At 38.1% G+C, this 24,522-nt stretch overlaps 1 protein-coding gene across 2 annotated transcripts in view; it reads right to left on the bottom strand.

The window, feature by feature from the left end:
• Nucleotides 1-24,216, bottom strand: part of ANK3 (ankyrin 3) — a 305,045-nt gene extending 280,829 nt beyond the window's left edge. For both annotated transcript variants that reach the window (XM_065407161.1, XM_065407162.1), the window contains exon 1: nt 24,103-24,216. In XM_065407161.1, the coding sequence (XP_065263233.1) occupies nt 24,103-24,216 (114 nt within the window). The remainder of the gene's footprint in view (nt 1-24,102) is intronic.
• Between the last annotated feature and the right edge of the window lie 306 nt (nt 24,217-24,522).

The raw sequence follows: 24,522 nt of genomic DNA, 5'->3' as shown, positions 1-24,522 counted from the left end.
TCTTTATAAAAAGGATTTTTTTTTTTTTTTGGTTTATACTACCAAGAAATCCCATTTCCTAGCTTCAAACGTGTTGCCCTTACGGATATTAAGTAACATGAAAAAATAATAAGAGAGGTTTCTGCCACTATACTGATGGTGAGTATATTTTAGATTTTTTCTTTAGTCTCACTTTTCAGTACAATCAGAGCTCCAAGCAAAGAGAGTGAAGCTAATGGTTGTATATGATATAAAATTATCAAACTGTAAATCCAGCCATTGCCTGGTGCTGCACTGCAGTTTCTGATACTACTCCTCTAGCGTCCCCAATGACATTAAGATAGCTCAGGGCCTACTTCCTTTTTAAGATGATACAAGAATTTTTTTAAAAGAACAAACATAACCTTGATCAGAGTATTTTAAAAGGAATTTTAAAAATAAACATCAAAATCTGTGATTTTACTTTTATACACACACACATTTTATATATAAGGACTAAACAAAATGAAGGGAAACTCCTGTATGCAATATGCCTGGAACCCACTGTGAATACAGATGGAATTTCTATGGTTCACCTAGTGCTTGTCTGGTTTAATGAAGACAGTAAATTACATAGCACAGTACTTTCATTCCATACTGCATATAGTACAGTGTAGCAGCAGCTACATTTCTACAAGGCATCTATGGGTTACAAATATTTCCCCTTTTCTCCCTGCTTTATTGTATTCTCCATGATTTACTCATCATATGGAACAACATGAAGCATAGTCTTCAAGATGAACACATTAGCTGAACGGAGAAAGAGAAAATGACCAGGGGCAATTCTATCTGCTCACTACTACACTCACAGACACAGACACAGACACACAATGCTGAAGAATAGAAGAATTATTTTTCTGGTTGCCATGAAAACTAAGAGATATAGCCTTACCTCAGAGGAAATGGTGTTAGAGATACAGGCTGAATAAGAAATTGGGCTGAACAGAACTACCTCAGCAGTACTAGACTGAATCAAACAGATTCTCTCTGAAATCCAGATGCCTGTGTGGATTCCAATCAGCCTTGTTTAAAACATATGATCATAGTTAATTGTTCATTAATTCCACCATGTTATTTGTGCACAGATTATACCCTACACAGGATGAATGTTTTGGAGGGGCGAGGGGGGGTACTCTCCAGCAGTGGAAATTAAAATAGATAATAACTGTGATTTTAAATCTTAATTATTTTAGGCTTGCATGCAATTTTAAAAGGCTTCAAAATGGACATATCCACCATTAGAAAAAAATATTTGAATGTCATAATGGGTTTTAGACACCATTTAATTTTTAAGTTTAATATAAAATACTAATTGTTCATACAGTATATAATATGCATAGTGTATTTCTTGTTTTACAGAAAACATTATATGGTGAATTTTTTATGAACATGGAGCCTGAGTTAACTGAAAAAGAATAGGGAATAAATTTGCAAATTTACATGCCCACAGAATCTCTTGTTGTTTAAATAATTACACTAGCTTTGGGCCTGATCCTAACAGCCCTCTGCACATGGAACTCCCATTGATCTATTTTAATGGGTGAGTTGAATGAGGAGTGTTTGAAAATTCTTGGAATATTTGAGCATATAATACATCTCTCAAAAAAACAGAGGGAGTCTTTTAGCTGGTAATTCAGCTCTTGAAAAGATGAGAGGCAGACAGACAGACATTCCATTTTCAATTAGTGTTATTACTGCACAAAAACGTGCAAAATATATTAATGAATGAAGAATGTACTGTGTAAAACGACTATTAGAGACAATGGAGACATGAATATGTTGCACCTATATTTTAGTACTGTACACTACTGAGTTTACATGTCTCATTTTACAAGACAATACACATTGTTACAATGTAACAAAGAAAACACTCAACTGAAAACGACAGTAATTACATATTAACTCTTGAGTCTCCAGAGTAAATTATGAGTCAAGACGGACTATGTTTGCTTAACTCCCACCACTGTGGCTAGATATTTCATGGAATCTGAGATCTGAGTGTGATGTTACCGCATGTATGAGGTGTAATTGTAGCCGTGCTGGTCCCATGATATTAGGGAGACAAGGTGGGTGAGGTAAATTTTTTTTTTTAAATTGGACCAACTTCTGCTGGTGAGAGAGACAAGCTTTCGGGCCACACAGAGCTCTTCTTCAGGTCAGGGAAAGGTACCCCCAGGGTCATAACGAAATGCAAAGTGTAACAGACTGCTTAGCATAAGTAATTAGCACATATTGTAAGGGACCATTCAAGGCCCGTTGACACTGCTGCAGTCATAGGACAAAAAAAGGGGCTTAGGTTATGTCTACACTACAGCTTATGTCGGCATAAATTATGTCACTCGGGGATGAATAAATCATCTCCCCCAACCGACATAAATTACACAGCGAGCACTATGTCGTGGAAGAGCTTCTCTCTTCAACATAGCTACCGCCGCTCGCGGGGGCTGGAGTAGTTAAGCTGAGGGAAGAGCTCTCTCCAGTCGGCTTAGAGCAGCTACGTTAAAGAGTTTACAGTGGCGCAGCTGCACTAGTATAGCTGTGCCCTTAGTGATTTACAGATTTTTGTAATAAGCCATAAATCCAGTGTCTCTGTTCAGTCTGTGATTTTTAGTGTCTACCAGAAAAATGAATTTAAGCTCCCAGGCTTGTCTTGTGAAAGTGTTGTGCGGGTGTCCTTTGTAGATGAGGACTGAGGGGTCAGATATAGAATGATTGCTTTGTGAAAAGGGTTCACTCACAGATGATAGGGTGTTTTTGTCTTTTATCATTTGCCTGTGTGAATTCATTCGAAAGCGTACTGACTGTCTGATTTCACCCACATAGTTGCTATTGGGGCATTTAGTGCACTGGATGAGGTACACCACGTTTCATAGATTCATAGATTCTAGGACTGGAAGGGACCTCGAGAGGTCATCGAGTCCAGTCCCCTGCTCTCATGGCAGGACTAAATACTGTCTAGACCAGGGGTAGGCAACCTATGGCACAGGTGCCGAAGGCGGCACATGAGCTGATTTTCAGTGGCACTCACACTGCCCAGGTCCTGGCCACAAGTCCAGGGGGCTCTGCATTTTAATTTAATTTTAAATGAAGCTTCTTAAACATTTTAAAAACCTTATTTACTTTACATACAACAATAGTTTAGTTCTATATTATAGACTTATAGAAAGAGACCTTCTAAAAACATTAAAATGTATTACTGGCACGCGAAACCTTAAATTAGAGTGAATAAATGAAGACTCGGCACACCGCTTCTGAAAGGTTGCTGACCCCTGGTCTAGACCATCCCGGATAGACATTTATCTAACCTACTCTTAAATATCTCCAGAGATGGAGATTCCACAACCTCCCTAGGCAGTTTATTCCAGTGTTTAACCACCCTGACAGTTAGGAACTTTTTCCTAATGTCCAGCGTAAACCTCCCTTGCTGCAGTTTAAGCCGATTACTTCTTGTTCTATCCTTAGGGGCTAAGGTGAACAAGTTTTCTCCCTCCTCCTTATGACACCCTTTTAGATAACTGAAAACTGCTATCATGTCCCCTATCAGTCTTCTCTTTTCCAAACTAAACAAACCCAATTCTTTCAGCCTTCCTTCATAGGTCATGTTCTCATGACCTTTAATCATTCTTGTTGCTCTTCTCTGGGCCCTCTCCAATTTCTCCACATCTTTCTTGAAATGCGGTGCCCAGAACTGGACACAATATTCCAGTTGAGGCCTAACCAGAGCAGAGCAGAGCGGAAGAATGACTTCTCGTGTCTTGCTCACACCTGTTAATGCATCCCAGAATCATGTTTGCTTTTTTTGCAACAGCATCACACTGTTGACTCATATTTTGCTTGCGGTGCACTATAACCCCTAGATCCCTTTCTGCCGTACTCCTTCCTAGACAGTCTCTTCCCATTCTGTATGTGTGAAACTGATTGTTCCTTCCTAAGTGGAGCACTTTGCATTTGTCTTTGTTAAACTTCATCCTGTTTACCTCAGACCATTCTCCAATTTGTCCAGATCATTATGAATTATGACCCTATCCTCCAAAGCAGTTGCAATCCCTCCCAGTTTGGTATAATCTGAAAACTTAATAAGCGTACTTTCTATGCCAATATCTAAGTCGTTGATGAAGATATTGAACAGAGCCGGTCCCAAAACAGACCCCTGCGGAACCCCACTCGTTATACCTTTCCAGCAGGATTGGGAACCATTAATAACTACTCTCTGAGTATGGTTATCCAGCCAGTTATGCACCCACCTTATAGTAGCCCCATCTAAGTTGTATTTGCCTAGTTTATCGATAAGAATATAATGCAAGTGCCTTACTAAAGTCTAGGTATACCACATCCACCACTTCTCCCTTATCCACAAGACTTGTTATCCTATCAAAGAAAGCTATCAGATTGGTCTGACCTGATTTGTTCTTTACAAATCCATGCTGGCTATTCCCTATCACCTTACCACCTTCCAAGTGTTTGCAGATGATTTCCTTAATTACTTGCTCCATTATCTTCCCTGGCACAGAAGTTAAACTAACTGGTCTGTAGTTTCCTGGGTCGTTTTTATTTCCCTTTTTATAGATGGGCACTATATTTGCCCTTTTCCAGTCTTCTGGAATCTCTCCTGTCTCCCATGATTTTCCAAAGATAATAGCTAGAGGCTCAGCTACCTTCTCTATTAGCTCCTTGAGTATTCTAGGATGCATTTCATCAGGCTCTGGTGACTTGCAGGCATCTAACTTTTCTAAGTGATTTTTAACTTGTTCTTTTTTATTTTATCTTCTAAACCTACCCCCTTCCCATTAGCATTCACTATGTTAGTCATTCCTTCAGACTTCTCGGTGAAGACCGAAACAAAGAAGTCATTAAGCATCTCTGCCATTTTCAAGTTTCCTGTTATTATATCTCCCTCCTCACTGAGCAGTGGCCCTACCCTGTCCTTGGTCTTCCTCTTGCTTCTAATGTATTGATAAAAAGTCTTCTTGTTTCCCTTTATTCCCGTAGCCAGTTTGAGCTCATTTTGTGCCTTTGCCTTTCTAATCTTGCCCCTGCATTCCTGTGTTGTTTGCCTATATCCATCCTTTGTAATCTGTCCTAGTTTCCATGTAGACATGTGTAGGTAGACATGTGTAGGATCCAGTGTGTATTTTGGGGGGTCATTGATCATTGTAGCAGGTTTTGCATCTGTTGTTCTGGCAGAATCTGGGTACTGCACGTACTTTAGTACCTAACTATAATTTGAAGAATTACCAATAGTGTTTTTGACTTTACTCTGATTTTTCTTCCTTGTGTATTTCCTGTTTTTGTTTACAGGACTTAGTGTTGCACTTGGAAATATTTAGGTTCACAAACAACTGATCCAAATAGACAATAAAAACTCTAAAATTGTTGCTTCAGACTGAGAGATTAAAATATATGCCTGGGATCTTCTCAGGACAAGTTCAGCCTAAAGTCAAGCACTGATTTACACAAGGCTAAATTTGGCTGCGAGGTCTTTGATGGCTTCAAAAGGGCTGCCAAAAGTGCACCTTGGGAAGACGACAGGCATATTAAGAAAATAATGAGATCAGATGATTTCTTTAGTCAAATTTTGTAGCAAAAAAAAAATGCCACTAGCTTGAAACATTGTATTCCAAGTTTTAAGTGAGTCTGTATAGCAGAACAATGCATCTATAATGTAAGTCACCAAATGAATTAATTCTCCCCTTAATAAGCATGTGTAACTCGTTAATGCAAATGCAACTATGAGTTCATATCTAGAGAGGAAAGGCATGCTACCCTTAAATCATGGATTTATCACAGTTTTCACCTCCTACATCCCTTGTAATGTCAGTTATGTTTTGGCAACAACAAATGATTTGGTGTACAAGTATTGATAATGTTGACAAATAAAACAGACACAGAAAAAACAGTGCCTTAGGCTGAGGCTCTCCAAATGTTAGAGATAGGCTCAAGCCCTGACACTTTCACCCTGATTGAGTTTTGGACACCCCCAAAATTAAGGGTGATCAGATTTGTTGTTTTGGTTTAACTCATATAAAAGGCAGGTGACATTAGCAACCTTTAGATACACATTTCACATTGAACAGCTCCAGGAGTTGATGGTGGTCAGTTCTGGAGATTCTGGTGACCTTCTCAACTAAAAATGGGGCATTTTTCTTAGCTACAACATATGGGATCAGTCCTGCAAGGTGGTGCGCATTATTGCCCCAATTCAGAAAATCACTGAGGCATATGTTCAACCTTAAGCATATGAGTACTTCTACTGAGTTCAATGGAAGTACAAACATGCTTAAAGTTAAGCACAAGCTTAAGTGTTTTGCAGGATCAGGTCAGAGTATTTAACAGTTTTGTAATATCAAGGGCCATGACAACAGAGAGAAAGATATTAGGCAGGCTGCTTAGCAATTTAGTGAATAATAGAAAGAAGAACAGCGTGCATTTTTCTATCTTTGTCATTGAAAGCAAATTTTAAAACAGCAGTAATTCTCAAAACAATAAATTGTATTAAACATTGTTCATTTTGGTTTCTTATCACACAAGGTATTATCATTTATTAACCTCACTTTAAAAAAAAAGTGGAAATATTTCCCTTTATGGAAATTAGAAACATTGAATCTGCTCTCTGTCTTCAACATGTGACAGTCCGTCTACTCCCCCCTTTCAAACATTTTAAACTGCAGCAACTAATGCAATTTTGTAGTAAGGCCATTTTAAAATGCAAGCAAGGAACATCGTTTCCTTTGACTAACACAAAGGAATTTGCTTTATTTATGAAGATTTATTTAATTTCTTCTTTGTGAATGCAGATGCATTCTTCTTATTCTGCAGAGTGAGCCAAATACAGTTCACTTTACTCACACAAGCAGCCTCATTATATTCAATGGGATTACTCAGGTAAGGAAGCCAGATTTGGCCCATTATCCAATCCTTTTTATAATACATTTGGAATGACTCTTTAAATCGTTTTAAAATCAAACACAGCTTCTTTTTTAACTGAATTAACTTATCCATTTAAAAAACAAACAAACAAAAAAGTCCCCTAAAATATCAGCAGTATGTTACAATTAAAGGGCGGTATGCTGATATCTTTACACTGAATAGCACTTTCATCCACAAGAAGTCCCACTGACTTTAGAGGAGAAAGCTGCTATTCAGTGTGCGTGGTTGCCAGAATCTATCCAACTGTGAAGAAGAGAAGTTGTAGTTTTCTTATTCTGAAAAGAAAAAAAGCAGCCTATCCACCTGCTATGATTTAGATAGAAGCTAAACATTTTTGGTTCCACAAGTTGCAAAACTTAGTGAGTAAAGCCCATTCTGTCATTCTGAGGTTGATATGATCCCAGTGTATTATTTCTGTCCCTATCCTCTACTGCCAGGAGTTCTTCTCCTGAGTAGCCATTAACATCTCACTAGCAGGAGGTAGTCAAAGGTAGGTTATCCATTAAGCCTAATCTTCCACAGCTCTAGAGCTCAAACCTGCAACTGCCCAAATATATACAGTATAGCTGGACATGATACCTAACTACCCACAAAACAAGATAAAGCATCAAGTTAGTCCTCAATTTAATGAGCTTTAATATGTAATATTTTCTTTTGAAAGATCAAAAAATGATATCACTATAAACTGAATATAAAACACACAAAATGACAGATATCACACTAAACAAAATCAATGGCAGCTTCTGTAAGAAATTTTTAAAAAGGAGTTTTGCCCACAGGAAATTCATACACAATTATTTCCAGTCAAAAACAGAGTATATTTCAATATTCCTGTCAAAAGACTGAAAGCTTAGCTAAAAATACTCTCTTAAACAGGGTTTCTCTCTCATTAAAAGCTGGCTTTTGCAAGCAGGCTAAGAGTCACTGTTCTTTATTTATATCCATTTGTACATTTCTTCAATATGTATTTACATCTTTAGACATCCTTTAGTTTGAATATGAACATTTCTCATTAATTTACTTCTGTTTTGTAATCTCACCTTTCCTTGTCTTTGATAGCAGACTATTTCTAGGAAATGAAGAAGGATGGTCACAAAGACAATATGAGTTCATAAATTTCTCTTTTAAAACTAGGACAGAGATATTGTATTTGCTAAGTAATTGGACAATATTCAATCTGTAATATGTAATATGAATGTACATATACAATAATGTACATTACAAAATGAATTTTATGTTTTTAATGTTAAACTTACTAATAATATATATTCCTTAGCACAACACAGCTTCAAAGGGCAATTTTTATTTTATTGTTTTAATAATGTTTGAGTTGTTTTGTTTAACCTTAGATTGGAAATACCTTTTAAGTGATGAGATCTGAAGATTTATAGTTTGCTCCTTGTATGCGGTCATTAGCAAAGCAATAGGTTATATGTTGATCATTTGAACTTGTGCAATTAGATAATGGATACAAGGTCTCATCTTTTTAAGGACTTAATCAGCACTTAATCTCTTGGATGTCCTTCAGTCAATTAACCCTCTTGCTTTGCTATATAAAGCTTGAGGACTTTATTTTCCCCTCCAGTATAATGCTTAAGCCCCTTCGCCTTACGGGCCAGGACTTCTGCCTAGGGAAGATGAGTTAATGAGGACAACTGCAATCCCACAGCAACAATCCAATCAGAGAATCATACGCCCAGCAACAGCTCTATAGTAATTTGCCTCAACAATACTGCTAACATTTTAAGAGAAGAAAACCATCCTCTTTAGCCACAATATAGCATTGTATCCTCTTCGTCTTTCAAAAAAGCTATATGCACAGTGCTAGGGTGAAATACTGACCAACTGAGAGTTTTGCCATTGACCTCACCTAGGGACAGGATTTCACCCCAGACTCTTAGGAACTGATCGAAAGCCCATTGTTCCAAAGGTCTCTCACTGACTTCAGTGGGATTTTGGATCTGGCCTTTGAATATAAAATTCTATATTTGCTAATTTTGTTTCAATTTCCCCTCCTCTTGCCTCCTTATTACTACTAGCAGAGTCTGTCCAAAGTATTAGAACTCCATCATAATCTGGGGTTAGTTTCACAGCAGCTAGTTCCAAGTAAACAAACAACATACTTGGACCAGTTAGTATGAATACATGTTGAAAACTGTCCTTTGGTCAATGCTCACATTTCAATTTCTAGCCTCTTTCCAATGTTTTCTTTACTTCAGGTTTCAGAGTAGCAGACTTGTTAGTCTGTATCCGCAAAAAGAACAGGAGTACTTGTGGCACCTTAGAGACTAACAAATTTATTTGAGCATAAACTTTCGTGGGCTACAGCCCACGTCTTCGGATGCATAGAATTGATGACTTTACTTCAGCCATCCTTATCTTCTTTCAAATTAGTTTTTTTAAAAATATTGCCAGCCTTGATTATGCTTTTAGCTTTCTTGTTCTAAGGTGAAAGGGGAGAGGTGAGCAGCTCTTTTGGAAGCACGTGGCTATTTGATGTTGACTGTAATATTTGAATAGCTCTAATGCAAAGCTTGTTTGGTTACAGCATCTCTGGGTTTTTGACCCAAGGCAGATTGTGCATGTGGCCTTTCAAGCTGAATTTATTGTATCTGTTCAGTGGTTCTTCTAAGTGGACCTAAGAAATGGGAGATTCGACCAGAATTCCAAGAGTTTAGCTTCAAGAAGTATAACAGACATATAGGTCAACAATTTGATATGTACAAAATTATTATGAACTGTTGTGCATTTAGCTGTCAAATGCATGCAATTCAGATGCCAGGCATCTGATCATATTACTAATTATAGCAGATATTTTGTAAGTTCGATAAATAGAAATAATTGTAAAGCATTTAATTTAAAAACTCTTTTACAATTCTGAATATTCCTATTTGATTTCCTCCGAAGTTTAAATAATATGACCACCTATCTTCAAAACAGCCTTTATCCATTGGCTAGTTACACCAAACTCAGAAAATGAGTCTCAACAAAAGCAAACTGTATGTACTCTTAATGCACAATGCTATATTCACAGTTGATAGCATGCAAGCTCTTTTAGTTTAATAAAATAAACGTAAAATAAAACCACCACCACACCACTTTATTTCCACCTGCACTATGGCAACATGCCAGCAAAATGTTACTGAGCTCTGTAGATGTAGTCAACAGATCACATCTAAATGTACTAGAGAAGCATTGGATAGTTACACAACAGAAAGAAAGTATAAATTATGTACATTATTTCTTTTATAATAATACATAGTAAAACTAAGAATGGAACATAAACCTATTTACTGCCTAAAATATATTTTACAAATATAACAAGAAAGTAATACTTTGCACCTGTCTTTTTAAGAGGATCCTAAAATATGCAAGTATTATCCCTATTTTACAGATAAGAAACAGAGGTTAGGTAACTTGCCAAAGATCAAGCCAGTGGAGAGTCCAGAACAGAACTCCTGACTCCCAGTTTGTTGCTAGATATTGTTTCCTCCCTATTTTCATATTATTATACCAGTACTGCACACAGTGTGCTAGACATTTATGATGTCCTTTTTTCTTGTAACCAGGCATTTTGGAACTAAGAAGAATATGGACAGAAAAAGGAAGAACACAATATTTAAGAATTTTGAACAAAACATACTCTTTCCTAATAATTATAGAAAGCACTGGTTGCTCGTCAGGGTGTCCTACTTAGATTCTTTGATTGTGTTCCCACTGTCATAAGAGATGTTTTCCTCTCAACATCCTTTTGATCTTTTCAGACTAGTAGAAAAACAGCAGTCTTTAGCTATCAGAATTTTGATGTGTAACAGCTTCAAAGTGCTGGTGGTTTCAAATTAAATCAAGTGATGGGAAAAACTAGGACTTCAGGTTTTCAATGCATTCATGGATTCTCCTTGAAGATGTTTTCTTTGCTTAGATGGTAAAATATATAAAGGGAAGTCTTTTCCCCCCACTTCTCTTTAATTGGTATTTTGAAGGCATATGCCAATATCCAAATAAGGGATATTTAAACTTTTCAGAGTCCTGTCCAGGAAAGAGCAACCTTTGTTGGCCCACACTGGTTCTCCAGAACACTCTACCTACGCAGCCTGGCCAAAAAGGCTATTCTGAGGGATGTTTACTCAGTAGTACAGCAAAATACTGTATTTACTTACACATGCGCATGCACACACTTATCTTAGGCTTTGTCTACCCGACCATTTGTCTTTGTCTCTCCCGCCAGCAAAGAGTGGCTACACGGGAGACCTTACAGCGGCACAGCTGTAGTGTTATAGCTGTTCCGCTGTAAGGGCTGTATTGTAGACATAGCCTTAGTTTGGAGAGCCACAAGCTGGCTGGTGCCTGTATTCCTCCCCTCATATATGGGGTTCACTCCAGTGTTTAGGCACTTCCCTGTGCTGCACGGTCTAGGCAGAAATGTAGTTTTAGATACTTTCCCCATCAACTTTCCTACAACCTAGGAAGAAAAATGTCACCTTCTACACCAGGAATGAATATATGATTACTTGCATTACCACATAAATCCTCAGATTAATTACACCTGGGTATCAAGAGCACAGGAAGCCGGACATGTCAAATGTTCTGAAACATTAAACATTATCTTACTGACTGATGACTGGGATGTCACTAAAGCTTCAGAAATGGTCATATTAGTGCCCAGTAGGAGAGGTGATAAGGCTATAAATAAATAAAAGGCAGACAATGTGGGGTATAAAACAGATGGATAAACATGTCTATGTATAAAACATACCTTAATCTATAAAATAATTCAAAGGGTCTTAGTATTACAATCAATGAATGACTTACAAATTATACACAATAGGCCACAATCAACTCAATGATATCCATGGACTCCATTGATATTAGGCCATTATAATTTGACCTCAGTCGGTAGCAAGACTACAACTGGGTCTGCTGCACATAGAACAGCTTCTGTTTTACAGAAGGTTCTCTGGGGGCATCAGAAATCTTCATTAAAATGAGATAAGTCTGGGTACACTGAAAGGGACACATTGTTAGAGGGATGACTGCCAAGTTAACTGAGAGTGTTTTTGTTACCTGAAGGTGGTCAGTGACCAGTGGCGGCTCCAGGCACCAGCGCTCCAAGCACATGCCTGGGGCAGCAAGCCGCGGGGGGCGCCTTGCCGGTCCCTGCGAGGGCGGCAGTCAGGCCGCCTTCGGCACAATGCCTGCGGGAGGTCCGCCGGTCCCGCGGATTCAGCGGCAATTTGGCGGCAGGTACGCCGAAGCCACGGGACCGGCAGACCTCCCGCAGGCAAGCCACCGAAGGCAGCCTCACTGCCGTGCTTGGAGCGGCAAGAAAGCTAGAGCCGCCCCTGTCAGTGACATAGGGCTATCCAGTGTCCTGAGGTTAAAAAGTGTCTCAGAGTGAATCAACATGCTGAATAAAGTGAATTTCTATATACCGAATCTCTAACCACCACCACTTCTACCACCAAAAAGTCCATTAAAAGTAAGCCGTTTGTTAAATATAACAGAGGGTGCAGCATAGAGTAAGATGTAGTTTTAATGCTGTCTGTAAGGAGAAAAACTCTTGAAAGTTCATTTGTTATACAGACAATGCAGAGAAACTAGACTGAACCTGAACTGTAAGGCTGACATCAAAAATTGCAGTAACTTGTTTTTTGATGTTCATGATTTTGTGAACTCAAAATGAAATTCAGTCTTAGAAATTTTTGTTCTTGGTATTTGTCATTTAAATAACTTCAAAGGGGAAAATGGATGAAGTTTGAAAAAGCTCATCTAACTTTTTGATCTGTTCTATTTTATGACATACTCTTTGAAATCATATTTTGATTTAAAAAACAGATTCAAGATATCTTTAGGAACCAATCAGTGACAGAAATAAAAGAGAAAATCACAGTGTAAACGACATTAACAGACTATTCTATAAATAGCCACTCTGTATATCTAAATCCACCACCCACTGAGATCCATGAAATGGAAAGTACTGAAGTTTTGGGGACAGATTCTTTCTCATGATCCAGCTCTGGCAGCACAAATGGGCCAGACACTAACTGCATTTGGCTAGTCGACAGCTTTCCCAAGGAGGCAAAGGGAGTGCAATGTCCATTGAGATAAAGCCAGCATAGCCAATTCCAACAATACTATCATCCCAGTCCTGGCACAGGTGATGTGCTGGTGTGTGGTTGGAACACCAATAAACTCTGCCAACTCGCAGCAGAGAGTTGAAGACAGTTGCTACCTGGAGAAAGTTAGAGCAGCCTAAGTCAGGGCCACAGCTGAAACTGTGCAGGACAGACAATCAGGGAGTCATAACCAACTCCATGAAAGCCGACCCTTTATCTATAGTAAAAATCTTACTATATAAATGCAAAGCATGAATTTGTAGCATATGGATGTTCTGGTCTATAAACCCTTTACTTTTTCAAGTTATGGATGACTATATCAAAATGGAACTTTTGGTCAATCCAACGGTAGGGATGCCATACACTTAATTGCCCACAAACGTGCATCATTCCGCAAAGAATGCAAATCCCTGAACTAAGATTGGTTACTAGTTGCCATCAGCCTATCAGAGTGCAGGGATTTGCATGATCACTGTAAGCATATTTTAAAAATATAATTATGCAAATTCCTCTACTTTGGCTGCTAGAAATCCTTTGGCTGCAGTCAAAATTCAGCATTCACAATGCCTCCTCATTTCTGACACCCCTTTCCACTCTGTCACTCCAGCTCAGCTCAGATACCTAATGAAATTTAAGTTAAATGTGGAGGGCGCATAGGAAGGGCATTGAGAAGGGCCTAAAGACCTCCCAGTAGCAAAGGATTTACAGTATCCAAACAGAGTGCTTAGAAGAGGAAGAACACATTTCATTAAAAGCACAACCTGAAGGTGCTTCCTTTCCACTGTGCTCAGAATTTCCTTACAGCATATGAAGGATAGATCTATTATACCTATCCTCTATTTACATACATGTGCTTAAGTGATGTTAGAATAAACAAAGGTGGTATATGTGACTAAAATATGAATTACTGACCTGAGGTTTTCCTTCCAATAAGCAGCATAAATTACCACCTCTGGGATTATCAGAATTTACAAACCTCAAATAGAGGATTGCATGTTTAAGAGCAAGGTCACATTCAGTATGAGTAAACTGGTGTCTTTTCATGGATTTCAATGGACTAATACATGGCATCTGCGAGTCCCTCATGTTTTTATTTCATGCAAAGGATGACACACACTTCTTCTGACTATCATATTAGGCTTCATGCACACTACTGGCCCCTACTGGATGAAACATAAGATTTGCATAAGAGCATCCCAGTCTCCATAGTGGCAGGCCTAGAGAAGACATAAGTCTTAATACTACTGAATGAGAGTCTTCCATGAGCTCAAGGTGATAGGCAGCCTGTATTGGGAGTGGCTGCTGGCAAGTTCCTGGTGGCATTTTTGAAGCATCACAAACAAAGGCTCTAAATGTAGCTTTTAAATCCACAGTATGGTAGCCATGTTTTGGACTCTTCATACTCTCTCTTTTTCACACCTATTTATAATCACTCCCCTTTCCATTTCCCCTCTGCCCTTTTGCTGTCTCAAAGGGCCAGTTCAAAATGACCAAGAGATTTGCAGGAGCAGGGGATATAAAATTAATTTTAAATCTGTTTAAAAATGGAGAACTCAGTATCACACAAACAATAGCTATCTTGTCCACTGTGGCATCACAATTCATATGCTTACCATAGAGTACTAAAAATAATCAGGGATCCTATAGTGTAAATGATACATTTTTGTTTCCATGACTAAACAAAGTATAATAGAGGGCCAGATTCAGATAACATTACTCAGAGTGAGTCGTACCTTCTTCTGTGAATAGTTCCATTAGTTTCAATGGGATAGCTACAGAGTAGGGTATACACTACATTGAGTTAAGGTATCAGAATCTGGCTCAGAGAATCTTGCTTTGACTGCAGTTGAAATTAGCTTTGAGGGACTATCTATGAGCATTGGGTACCAATTTTAAACAAATCCTTTCTACCTTGACCATCTCTCTTTACTTATGAGGTAATTTTCAATTAAGGATTAAAAAGAATTTGAAATACTAAAAATAAGATTTAAATTTGATACCCATTAAGGTATAACAATTAATATAATTGTATCTTTCTACAGCCAAATGAACTAAATACATTTGAACAAAAGTATTGGAAGAACAGCACAACATATAGCTAAAATAAATTAAATAATGTAAAACAGACAAAATTAAAATGGTATTGAAATAGTTCTCAAAATGATTTCCAAAGATTCCTTTCAGTCTACGATAGAATATACTGTATCAGGTGGTACAATGTATACTGTATCTTCATACAATGACAAGGACAAAAATAAAGTTACTCAAGGCACTGAATATTAATTATTTAGGTGCTCATGTGCTCATCTCTATGAACTCAAGGGTCCCCTTGAGTGCAACAAGTGCATTCTAGAAATGTGTGACACTATTAAATTATGTTTGGCAGATATTTTGTACATGTAGAACCAGATATTTTTTATGTGAATTTATTTGGTGTGTAATTTTACAGTTTCTGCTATAAACAGAGGTTACAAACACTGGTTCTAAAGCAAAATTGGTGAACTTCATCTTACTTGGCAAAACTGTGGATTTTTATAAATGCATGCCAGCAAACATTTTCTCTTTAAGTATCAAAAAGAGCTTCCAACAAAAAAAGTTTTTCACCTGACTATATTATTTTTCATTTGAATTAATAAAATACCAAAATAATATATTATTACTCTTTACATTCATTTACTCACATTTCATTTCAAAACACAAAGTGATTTCAAGCTATCTATACAGGATAAATGTAGTGAGCAACCTGGAGATTAGCAGCTAGCCACCTTCCAAAACACTGATTGGCAGCTTGATGCATTAGAACAATTTACAGAATTTGCCATGTGATTCTTAATATTCAGGCAAGAACTCTAGGCCTGATTTTCATGATTATTGAACACCCATGGCTACAACTGAAGTCAATAGGTGTTATTGATGCTCAACACCTATGAAAAGCAGGCCCTCTTTTTTTAAGGTCTCATCCAAAAGACCAACACACAGTAAACTGGGTCTAATTCAATTTCTTTCTCTTGGATGGATGGAATGCTGACTTACCTTTAAGCAGGATTTCAGTGTGTGGTTCTAGGGAACCTAGACGTTTCAAGCAGAAAGCTTAGACCTCTAAAACAATTACATTGCAGAAAAAACTATACAAACACCAAAAAATTAGTGGATAACTATTTTGGAATCCCACAAAAATGATTGTGTGTCAGTGAGAATTTCTTCATGTTGTTCTCAAAGTCTTGCTCACAACTCAAGAGAACTCAGAAACATCTAAGCCTATATACTAAGCATTATTCTATGGAATTTCTGCAACATCCAATAGGTCACCAACCTTGGAGGCATTCTAAGCCTGATCTAGATCTTTTAAACCAGTACAACATAACTCTGGACAAAGTGTAGTGATTTACACCAGGATTATACTCCTAAATCAGAAAGACAGTGTTTTACACACACCTTGCACTGGTATAAATGATCATACCAGGTGCAGGGCAATGGTGAATCCAGTTCTTTTTTTAATCAGAATTCCCATTTAAATCAATGTGGTGTCTGCATTTGGAAGAATTAGGCCTTATGTATCTATGTGTGGGTTTAAGTTTAATAAAAAAAAAAAAAACCACAGCAAAACCCAAGCTTTTAAAAAGCACTTTTCATCAGTAGATCTCAGAGCACTTCACAATCTTGCTACTGACCTTATAATTCACACTTGATTGTATTATTATATATTTATATCATTGTAGCACTTAGGAACCACCCCAACTAGTTCTCTATTTTCTTTTGTACCCCTTATTTACTTGGCAACCACAGCATGGTTCATGGACACCGTACCAGATCCTCACACCCCACCCGGTGCAATTCACCGTTCATTTCAAAAGTATTTTAAAATACATCCATGTCATTCCCATCCCGAAAGTGAGGTAACAATTTGGAGTCTATGCCACCCAGAGAATACAGTCATTATTATTGTTTTCTCCATTCACAAGTCACATTCATCACCACTTAATAGTAAAACTGGCTCTTCAGCTCATTTTAAAATCTGTAAATTTCACAGTTGCTACTCTTTAACAAAGGTTTGATCAGTTCTGTTATTGAACAATTTCTAAGGGTTGTAGCAACATAAACTTTAGTGAATGAAGGAAACTGCACCAAAGGAATTTGGCTTATAGAATCATAGGACTGGAAGGAACCTTGAGTGATCATCTAGTCCAGTCCCCTGCACTCATGGCAGGACTAAGTATATTTGTAGCGGGGTGGTCACCCCGCTCCTGCCCTGAAGGGCTTAAAACAGCCCTGGGAGAGGGCTGTGGCAGGGGAAAAGCCAGGCTGATTGGGGGAAGCAGCCACAGCTGGTGCCACGCCGCAATCAGGCAACAGCTGGCCCTATAAGAGGGCTGAGGGCCAGAGGCTAAAAGGAGAGACACTCTCTCTAGCTTCAGAGAGAGAAGGACCTGGATGCCTGGGAAGCTGAGGAGAGTACCTAGGGTGGAGCAGTGTTGGGGAAGGGCAGAGGGAGCTGGGGAGCTCCAGCCTAGCAAAGCCCCAGGCCGCAGGCTGAGTTAAGGGCCCACCATGGCTACTGGGGCTGTAGAGGGGCAGCCCAGAGATAAGCAGAAGCAGCTGGTCTAACCCACTCCTTGCCGATGAGTAGTTTACAGACTGCAGTCTGTCCCAGTGAGCGGGGACTAAACAGAGACTGGCAGTAGCCACTGAGAGAAGGTGGGGATTGGGGGTTCCCCTGGGAGGGGAGACCCAGAGTGAGGGGGTACCGCGGGAGGCAGAACCCCTGGACAAAGGGCACCAGGGTCTGGGAAGGACATGGGGGCCAGCAGCAGGTGAGACACCGGCCTGCAGAGGGCGCTCCGGAGGCTGAAAAGAGATAATTCCCTGGACAACCAGCAGGGGGCGCCACAGCAGTGAGTCGTTGCCCCGACACAATTATCATCAAAAGCTTCAAACTTAGGCCATTTCATACTATGAAAATACCAGTACTTTACATACATTTTGGCACATGGCATGACACTTTAAAAGTTATACAAAACTTATTTTCAATTTGTTTTCAATGCTTGTTCAACTATAGCATGTTTTAATTTTGCTTAAAAGAATACTTTGTTACCCAAGTTTTATGGGGGGGAAATTTCTCCATGGGGAAAAAAGAAAAGACAAGGGGACAAATTCTCATCTGAGTCAAATCAGTATAGTCTCAATGACTTAAATGAAGACAGGCTGATTTACATCAGCTGATGATCTGGCCCAGAGTGTCATTTTAACAATCTTTCTACAACATGAAGATCACTTATTTCACAGGTCATAAACTTCCCCCTATTGCCAACATGTATAGTATATGTGTGCATACACACTGTGTGCAATCTGAGACCACTATTTACATAACAATCAACACGTGCACAGTGACTCAGACAAGCATTGGGCCTAGGAGTTGAGATGCAAAAGAGAGAAAGGAGAAGAAGTGGAGGATTTAAACTTGTAGAGCCCAGGAATGTAAACTCACAAAAGCCGGACAAACTCATTTTCTTTGTTTAACAGATGGATATAGAAGTTAAAATTGACTAGGACAACCTTAATTAATGCAGCTAGCAATTGTGTATTCTTTCAAGGGCTGTCGTGAGTGAAGCAATTGTTCTTATAAGCTGAATTGGAAAAAAACAAAACAAAAGCCACACAATAAGAATTCAGCATTACTTATAAATCCACATTAAGAGAAAACAAATGAAAATAAGTTTTCCTTTGACAGCCCAGTTGTGTTCAGCTTTGTGGTTGCATAACTTTAAGCACGTGAATAGTCTTGGCGAAATCAACAGGAATCCTCACATGCTTAAGCAGGGCCCAATGAGAAGGCACCAGGAGGCCTCCCTCTTATGGCCTGTGAAGGAGATGGGCAAAACCGAGTAACTTACACTCACCTGGACACAAGGGCCGGGCAAGAACAGTGCTGCTAGCCACTCCAAAAGGGGATGAACACTAGTCAAGCCCCCTCTACACCAATCAGTGAGGGGAGTGTTTGTTGTATCCTCTAAAAAGGTGGCACAAAGTCTTCCAGAGTTACCTCCAATACAGAGCTGTTCCTAGAAACCCAGTAGCCCTCTTAGTTACCTGCCAAGGCCTGTTTCATGTTCTGTACAGTATATGCCTCTGACACAGTTTCCCTGGGTACAGGTGGAGGTCAAAATTAAGGGCATGATCCAAAGCCCACTGAAGTCTATGGAATGACACATTGATTTCAATGGGAATTTGATTGGACTCTAAACTCTAGATTCACTTTTTCTTTGCCACAGGGCAATTGGTTATGTTCACAGATCTGCTTCATATTTTGAGCCGTAACATTGATTTTATTTACCCTGACATGTGAGGATGCCAGTATTGTCAATCTCGGATGTTCAAAAATAATGAGACACAAAGTGAGTGAGGTAATATCTTTTATTGGACCAACTTCTGTTAGTGAGAGAGACAAGCTTTCGAGCTTACACAGAACTCTTCTTCAGATCTGGGAAACTTATTCAGAATTCAGAGTAGCAGCCATGTTAGTCTGTAACCGCAAAAAGAACAGGAGTACTTGTGGCACCTTAGAGACTAACAAATTTATTTGAGCATAAGCTTTCGTGGGCTACAGCCCACTTCATCGGATGTATAGAATGGAACATATAGTAAGGAGATATATATACACACATACAGAGAACATGAAAAGGTGGGAGTTGCCCTACCAACTCTATTAATTACCGCTTAGAGTTGGCAGGGTAACTCCCACCTTTTCATGTTCTCTGTATGTGTGTATATATATCTCCTTACTATATGTTCCATTCTATGCATTCCATCCGATGAAGTGGGCTGTAGCCCACGAAAGCTTATGCTCAAATAAATTTGTTAGTCTCTAAGGTGCCACAAGTACTCCTGTTCTTTTTACTCAGAATGTCACAGCTAAATACAGGATGGAACAGATTGTTTAGCATACAAAAACAAAAAGTCAGATCCTGAAAATCATGAGATCATCTTAAAATCAAGTGATTAAAAAAAAATTTGATTATGTTTATTAGCCTTGTGATTTTTTGTCTCTTTAGGATGTTTTTCAAGCTTTTCTTCACAACCATTAGGCCTTGTCTACATGGGGAAGTTGCACCAGTTTAACATAAATCGATTTTTAAACTGATATAATTAAACCAGTGCAAATCCCTGCAAGGGTACTCTTTTCAGTTTAAGAGTGGTTTACTTAAACCTGTTCCCAACTGATTAAAGCTAAACCAAAAAAAAAAAAAAAAAAAAAAAAAGCCACTTCCACTGAAATTAAGAGTGTCCACACAGAGGTTAGCAGTAGTTTAACTAAATTCATTTCAACCTTGGGTTATACCAGTGCAACTTTCTCATACAGACCATTTAAAAATATATATTTTTATGAGAGCTGAGATTCCTTTATGTCCAGGAGCTGGGCTTTAAGTAAACATCAGTAACTCATGGTAAAATTGCCAGGGTAACACTGGAATCCACAACATGAAGGATGGGATAACATCAGTTTTTAAGGTATCACAAATGGCAGCACTAGGGCCTTCAGTGTAAACACACTATTCTGAGTTCCCCTGGAACCAACTAGCTCCCTAATATTATACACAAATGGAAACCACTTCCACCTTGCTGAATATTGTATAAAACATAAAATATTCAGTATGCACCTAGACTTACATTTTTCTTCTACAATATATTATAATTAAACAAGGGACTTCTGCCTTTATTGAGGGCTGACACTGAAGAGAGCATTAAAATCCTTCCTAGATGCTGGCATATGGGAAACAATTGCAAGTTTTCACAGCCAAAATTGTGCATGACCTAGGACCTTGTCAGAAGCAGAACAGTCAGATAATTAAATCAACTGTTATTCTTAAAAGGTGTTCCAATCTTTTTTGTTAGTTATCATTTAAGAGTAAAATTTGCCCTGATGTACTTGGGCTACACCCACTTAAGTAAGCAAGGACACTTCATATGCATCCAAAGTCAGAATCTTGCCCCAATTTTAAAATACATTTGAACAGAGTAAACAGCGAAATCTGTATATCGGTCAATAGATGCATCTCTCATTTTCTGGTACCATTTCTTTATTTTGCTATGCCATGAATAAGAAACAATTAACTGCTGAATATTCATAAGTGCATACTATAAATTTAGATGTGCAAATACAAGTGAGGATTCACATGCATGCACACTTATAATGTCTTCATTCTGTCAGTTAAACCCATGATAGTGTTATACATATAACCTTCACATTATTGTTATACACAATTTTAAACTCACTTTAGCCATGCTTGCATATGGTGGTAATGTGATTAATTTATATGTGAAATGAGTGCACACTTTATGCATCATCACTGCAATCAACTATGTCTTCATTTGCATGCTTAAAATAGACACATGCTAATGCGCACACACAGTTTTGAAGATTTGATCCTACAACTTAACGGACTGAATATCACCTAACAAGATATTTGTCTGTATGTTTTTAGAGCAAATCGTGACAGAAATTTTAGTACATGGTAAAGTGCCAAATAATTGGGAAAGCCGTGAAATTTCTTCCTCAGATTACAATCCTAACATTACACACAAACGACTATCAGTATGACGGGGGTTGGCATCATCAGTTTGTAGAGACTTTGTGCTCTCACAGGCCTGACTTTCAAACCATCTGATGCCTCAATCTCCTTACTGTATAAATTATCTAGGGATATTAGCACTCACTGGTGTTTTAATGCAATTTGAAGACCCTAGACATTTGCATATATTGCTCAAGTAAAGGGTTAGTGTTGTGCAACATCATGTGACTATAAAAAAACCTAAGTATTGCTTGCTTGTGGGTGGTGCAGAGGTACACAAAGAAGTGACTCAGAACTCATAGTGGAAATAATGGTTATTCTAAATATTTCACTGCCCCCCCCAAGAAGTACCAAACAACAACTAGAATGTAATAGTTTATGCCTGATGTATGATAGGCAGAATGGTGTCCTTTTTGTGAGTAAACTAATACACCTGCACATGCACAAATTTTCTTTCCCACTTTCTATAGTCAGTGACAAGCTTACTGCTTTTTCTTCATTCTCCTAATAAACTTAGTATGTCTTGAATCTGCAAGTCCTAAAAATACTGCTAAGAAAGAATTCCAAATTGATCACCAATCTCCAGCGTAATAGGAAAAAAACCATTGTTGGTGTGAAACCTCTATGTTCTATTTCTTCTATTCTATGACGAAACAAGACACTGAAAAATCCATGCATTTACAATAAATAGATTGATATTTATCCAGGTCCCACTCTGGTTGCTAAGAGATTTCCCTTCTACAGCATTGTGTTGTATAAACAGTAAAGCATTTTTGTCCACAAAGCAATTGTCTCAGATCTCTGAATCAAGAGTATTATTACCACATCTCTTCCACATTTTGCCAATAAGTAAATATGAATGAGCACAAAGACAAAGACAGCATATATATGGTTGTATGTGCTATTGTTAAACTTAAGCCTATTATAGATAATATTGGCTCTCTAAATTATGAACAGAGTTAAATGTGATACTATACATTTTAACTCACACCTCAAATGAAAATACATGGGTGGTAGGCCAGATCCTTAAATTTGCATTGTTGTGTTCATTTTCAGCTGAAAAATGATAGCTACAATGCTACAGATCTGCATATAACCATAAAATCAGACAGGAAAAAATATTACATATTCAGACCAATTTTGATGTGAAATCTGCCCCAAAGGCAATATCCTAATTTTGTGCTTTCATTTGTACCAGAAAAAATACTGAGGAGACCTTTACATGTATATTTAAATGGAAAAGATATCTATAGTTAATATGCTGCAGTACACTCACTGCAGCCATCTAAACACAGCCTTCTAACGTGTTCACTAGAACAGAAGACAGTGGGTTTCTTAGTGCTTCTCATTAAGTTTAACACTGCCATTTCAGAAGAAAGAAGGGGAAAAGGCAGGAAAATGTTGACTGTTATCCATCCAAAAGCTGCACATATGTTAAAGGAAATCTACATGCCTTTCAGGAAGCACATGCATGGCTGCTTAGAGCACACTAAGATTATCTATCCCTTAGGGAATTTCACAAAGACACACAAAAATTCTATATAACCACACTTCTGTGTTCAGACCATGGGCTTTTGGGCAATTTTTACTAATTGCAACCAATGACTAAGAAGTCAGTACAGGGCCTTATCTAAATGGACTAGTACACAAAGTGTCATTTTTAAGGACATATCCACACAGCACTCATAAGGACATCATCTATCATCATGCCACTTTCCTCAACTATTCTGTTTTATACCTTGATAAAAATAAAATAGACCACTATTAGATTCAAATCTTAATTGAACAATGATCACCCTAGTGTACTGAATTTTTCAGGTCTCAGTGTACCATAGATTTCTGCATCCAGGATAATTACACAGCAGAGAAAAACAAGGCTCTATGATCACAATCACATTTTAACCTAACAAAAATCAAGTTGCTAACAACAAATTATTGTGGTTTGATTTTCCATATAATTTGCCTTTAGGAAAAAGGAAAAACAACAAAACATCTCAATTCTGTGACATTATTCTCAAAATGGATGTTTTAAGAGCCAAGCATGTGACATAGTCCCAACACAAAGAAAAATCTACCCTCACACACATTCACAGTAAGTATGTATACATAGGCTAAACTATTTATTCTATCAGTTAAACCCATGACAGTGTTATACATGTAACCTTCACATTACTGTTATACACTATTTTAAAGTCACTTATAGCCATGCTTGCATATCATGGTAATGTGACTGATTTATACGTGAAATGAGTGCACACCTTCTGCATCATCACTGCAATCAACTAACAGCCGATTAAAAATTCAATTGCTTTGCAAATCCCACAGTTCTGGTTTGCAATGTTATTTTACAATCTTAACCAATTATTCAGACAGCTACCAAGTTACATATAAGAATGATCTCTGATAGCTCATTTGCAATGTAAGAAAACTGAAACAAAGGAATGCTTGTAAGAATTTGGTACAAATCTATATACCTTTCTCTTCCGATCCCGGGATCTTTTCCTGTGTTTTCTTTTTTTCTCATTTTCTTCATCAGCAATAATTTCTAAATCCCTGTTTTTCTTTAGCTGTGAGGCTGCATGAGCCATAATGCACTAAAAATCCTTTACAACAATGATTCCTTGTAAAAGGTGATATCCTCAGGCACCTTAACCAGCCCTTTCAGCAAATGTTCCAATGACTGGAAGGATATCTTAGATCAGAGCCAGGAACACATTCAGAATCCAAAGATCTTGTAGAAGCTAGTAGGCACTACAAAAATACATGTTTGCATATTTTCTTTCTATACCTTTCTGTACCTGAACCTTTATAAAGCAGTGCAGCCATCGTAATGCATTTAACGTAATGAAAAAGACAGCTGGGACAGAGAAAGCTGTATTATGGCTGTATCCCCT

The sequence above is a fragment of the Emys orbicularis genome, chromosome 7 (assembly GCF_028017835.1).
Source record: "Emys orbicularis isolate rEmyOrb1 chromosome 7, rEmyOrb1.hap1, whole genome shotgun sequence".
NCBI classification, from domain to species: Eukaryota; Metazoa; Chordata; order Testudines; family Emydidae; genus Emys; species Emys orbicularis.
Note: the sequence above shows the minus strand (reverse complement) of the source record. Positions and strands in the feature narration are given on the sequence as shown.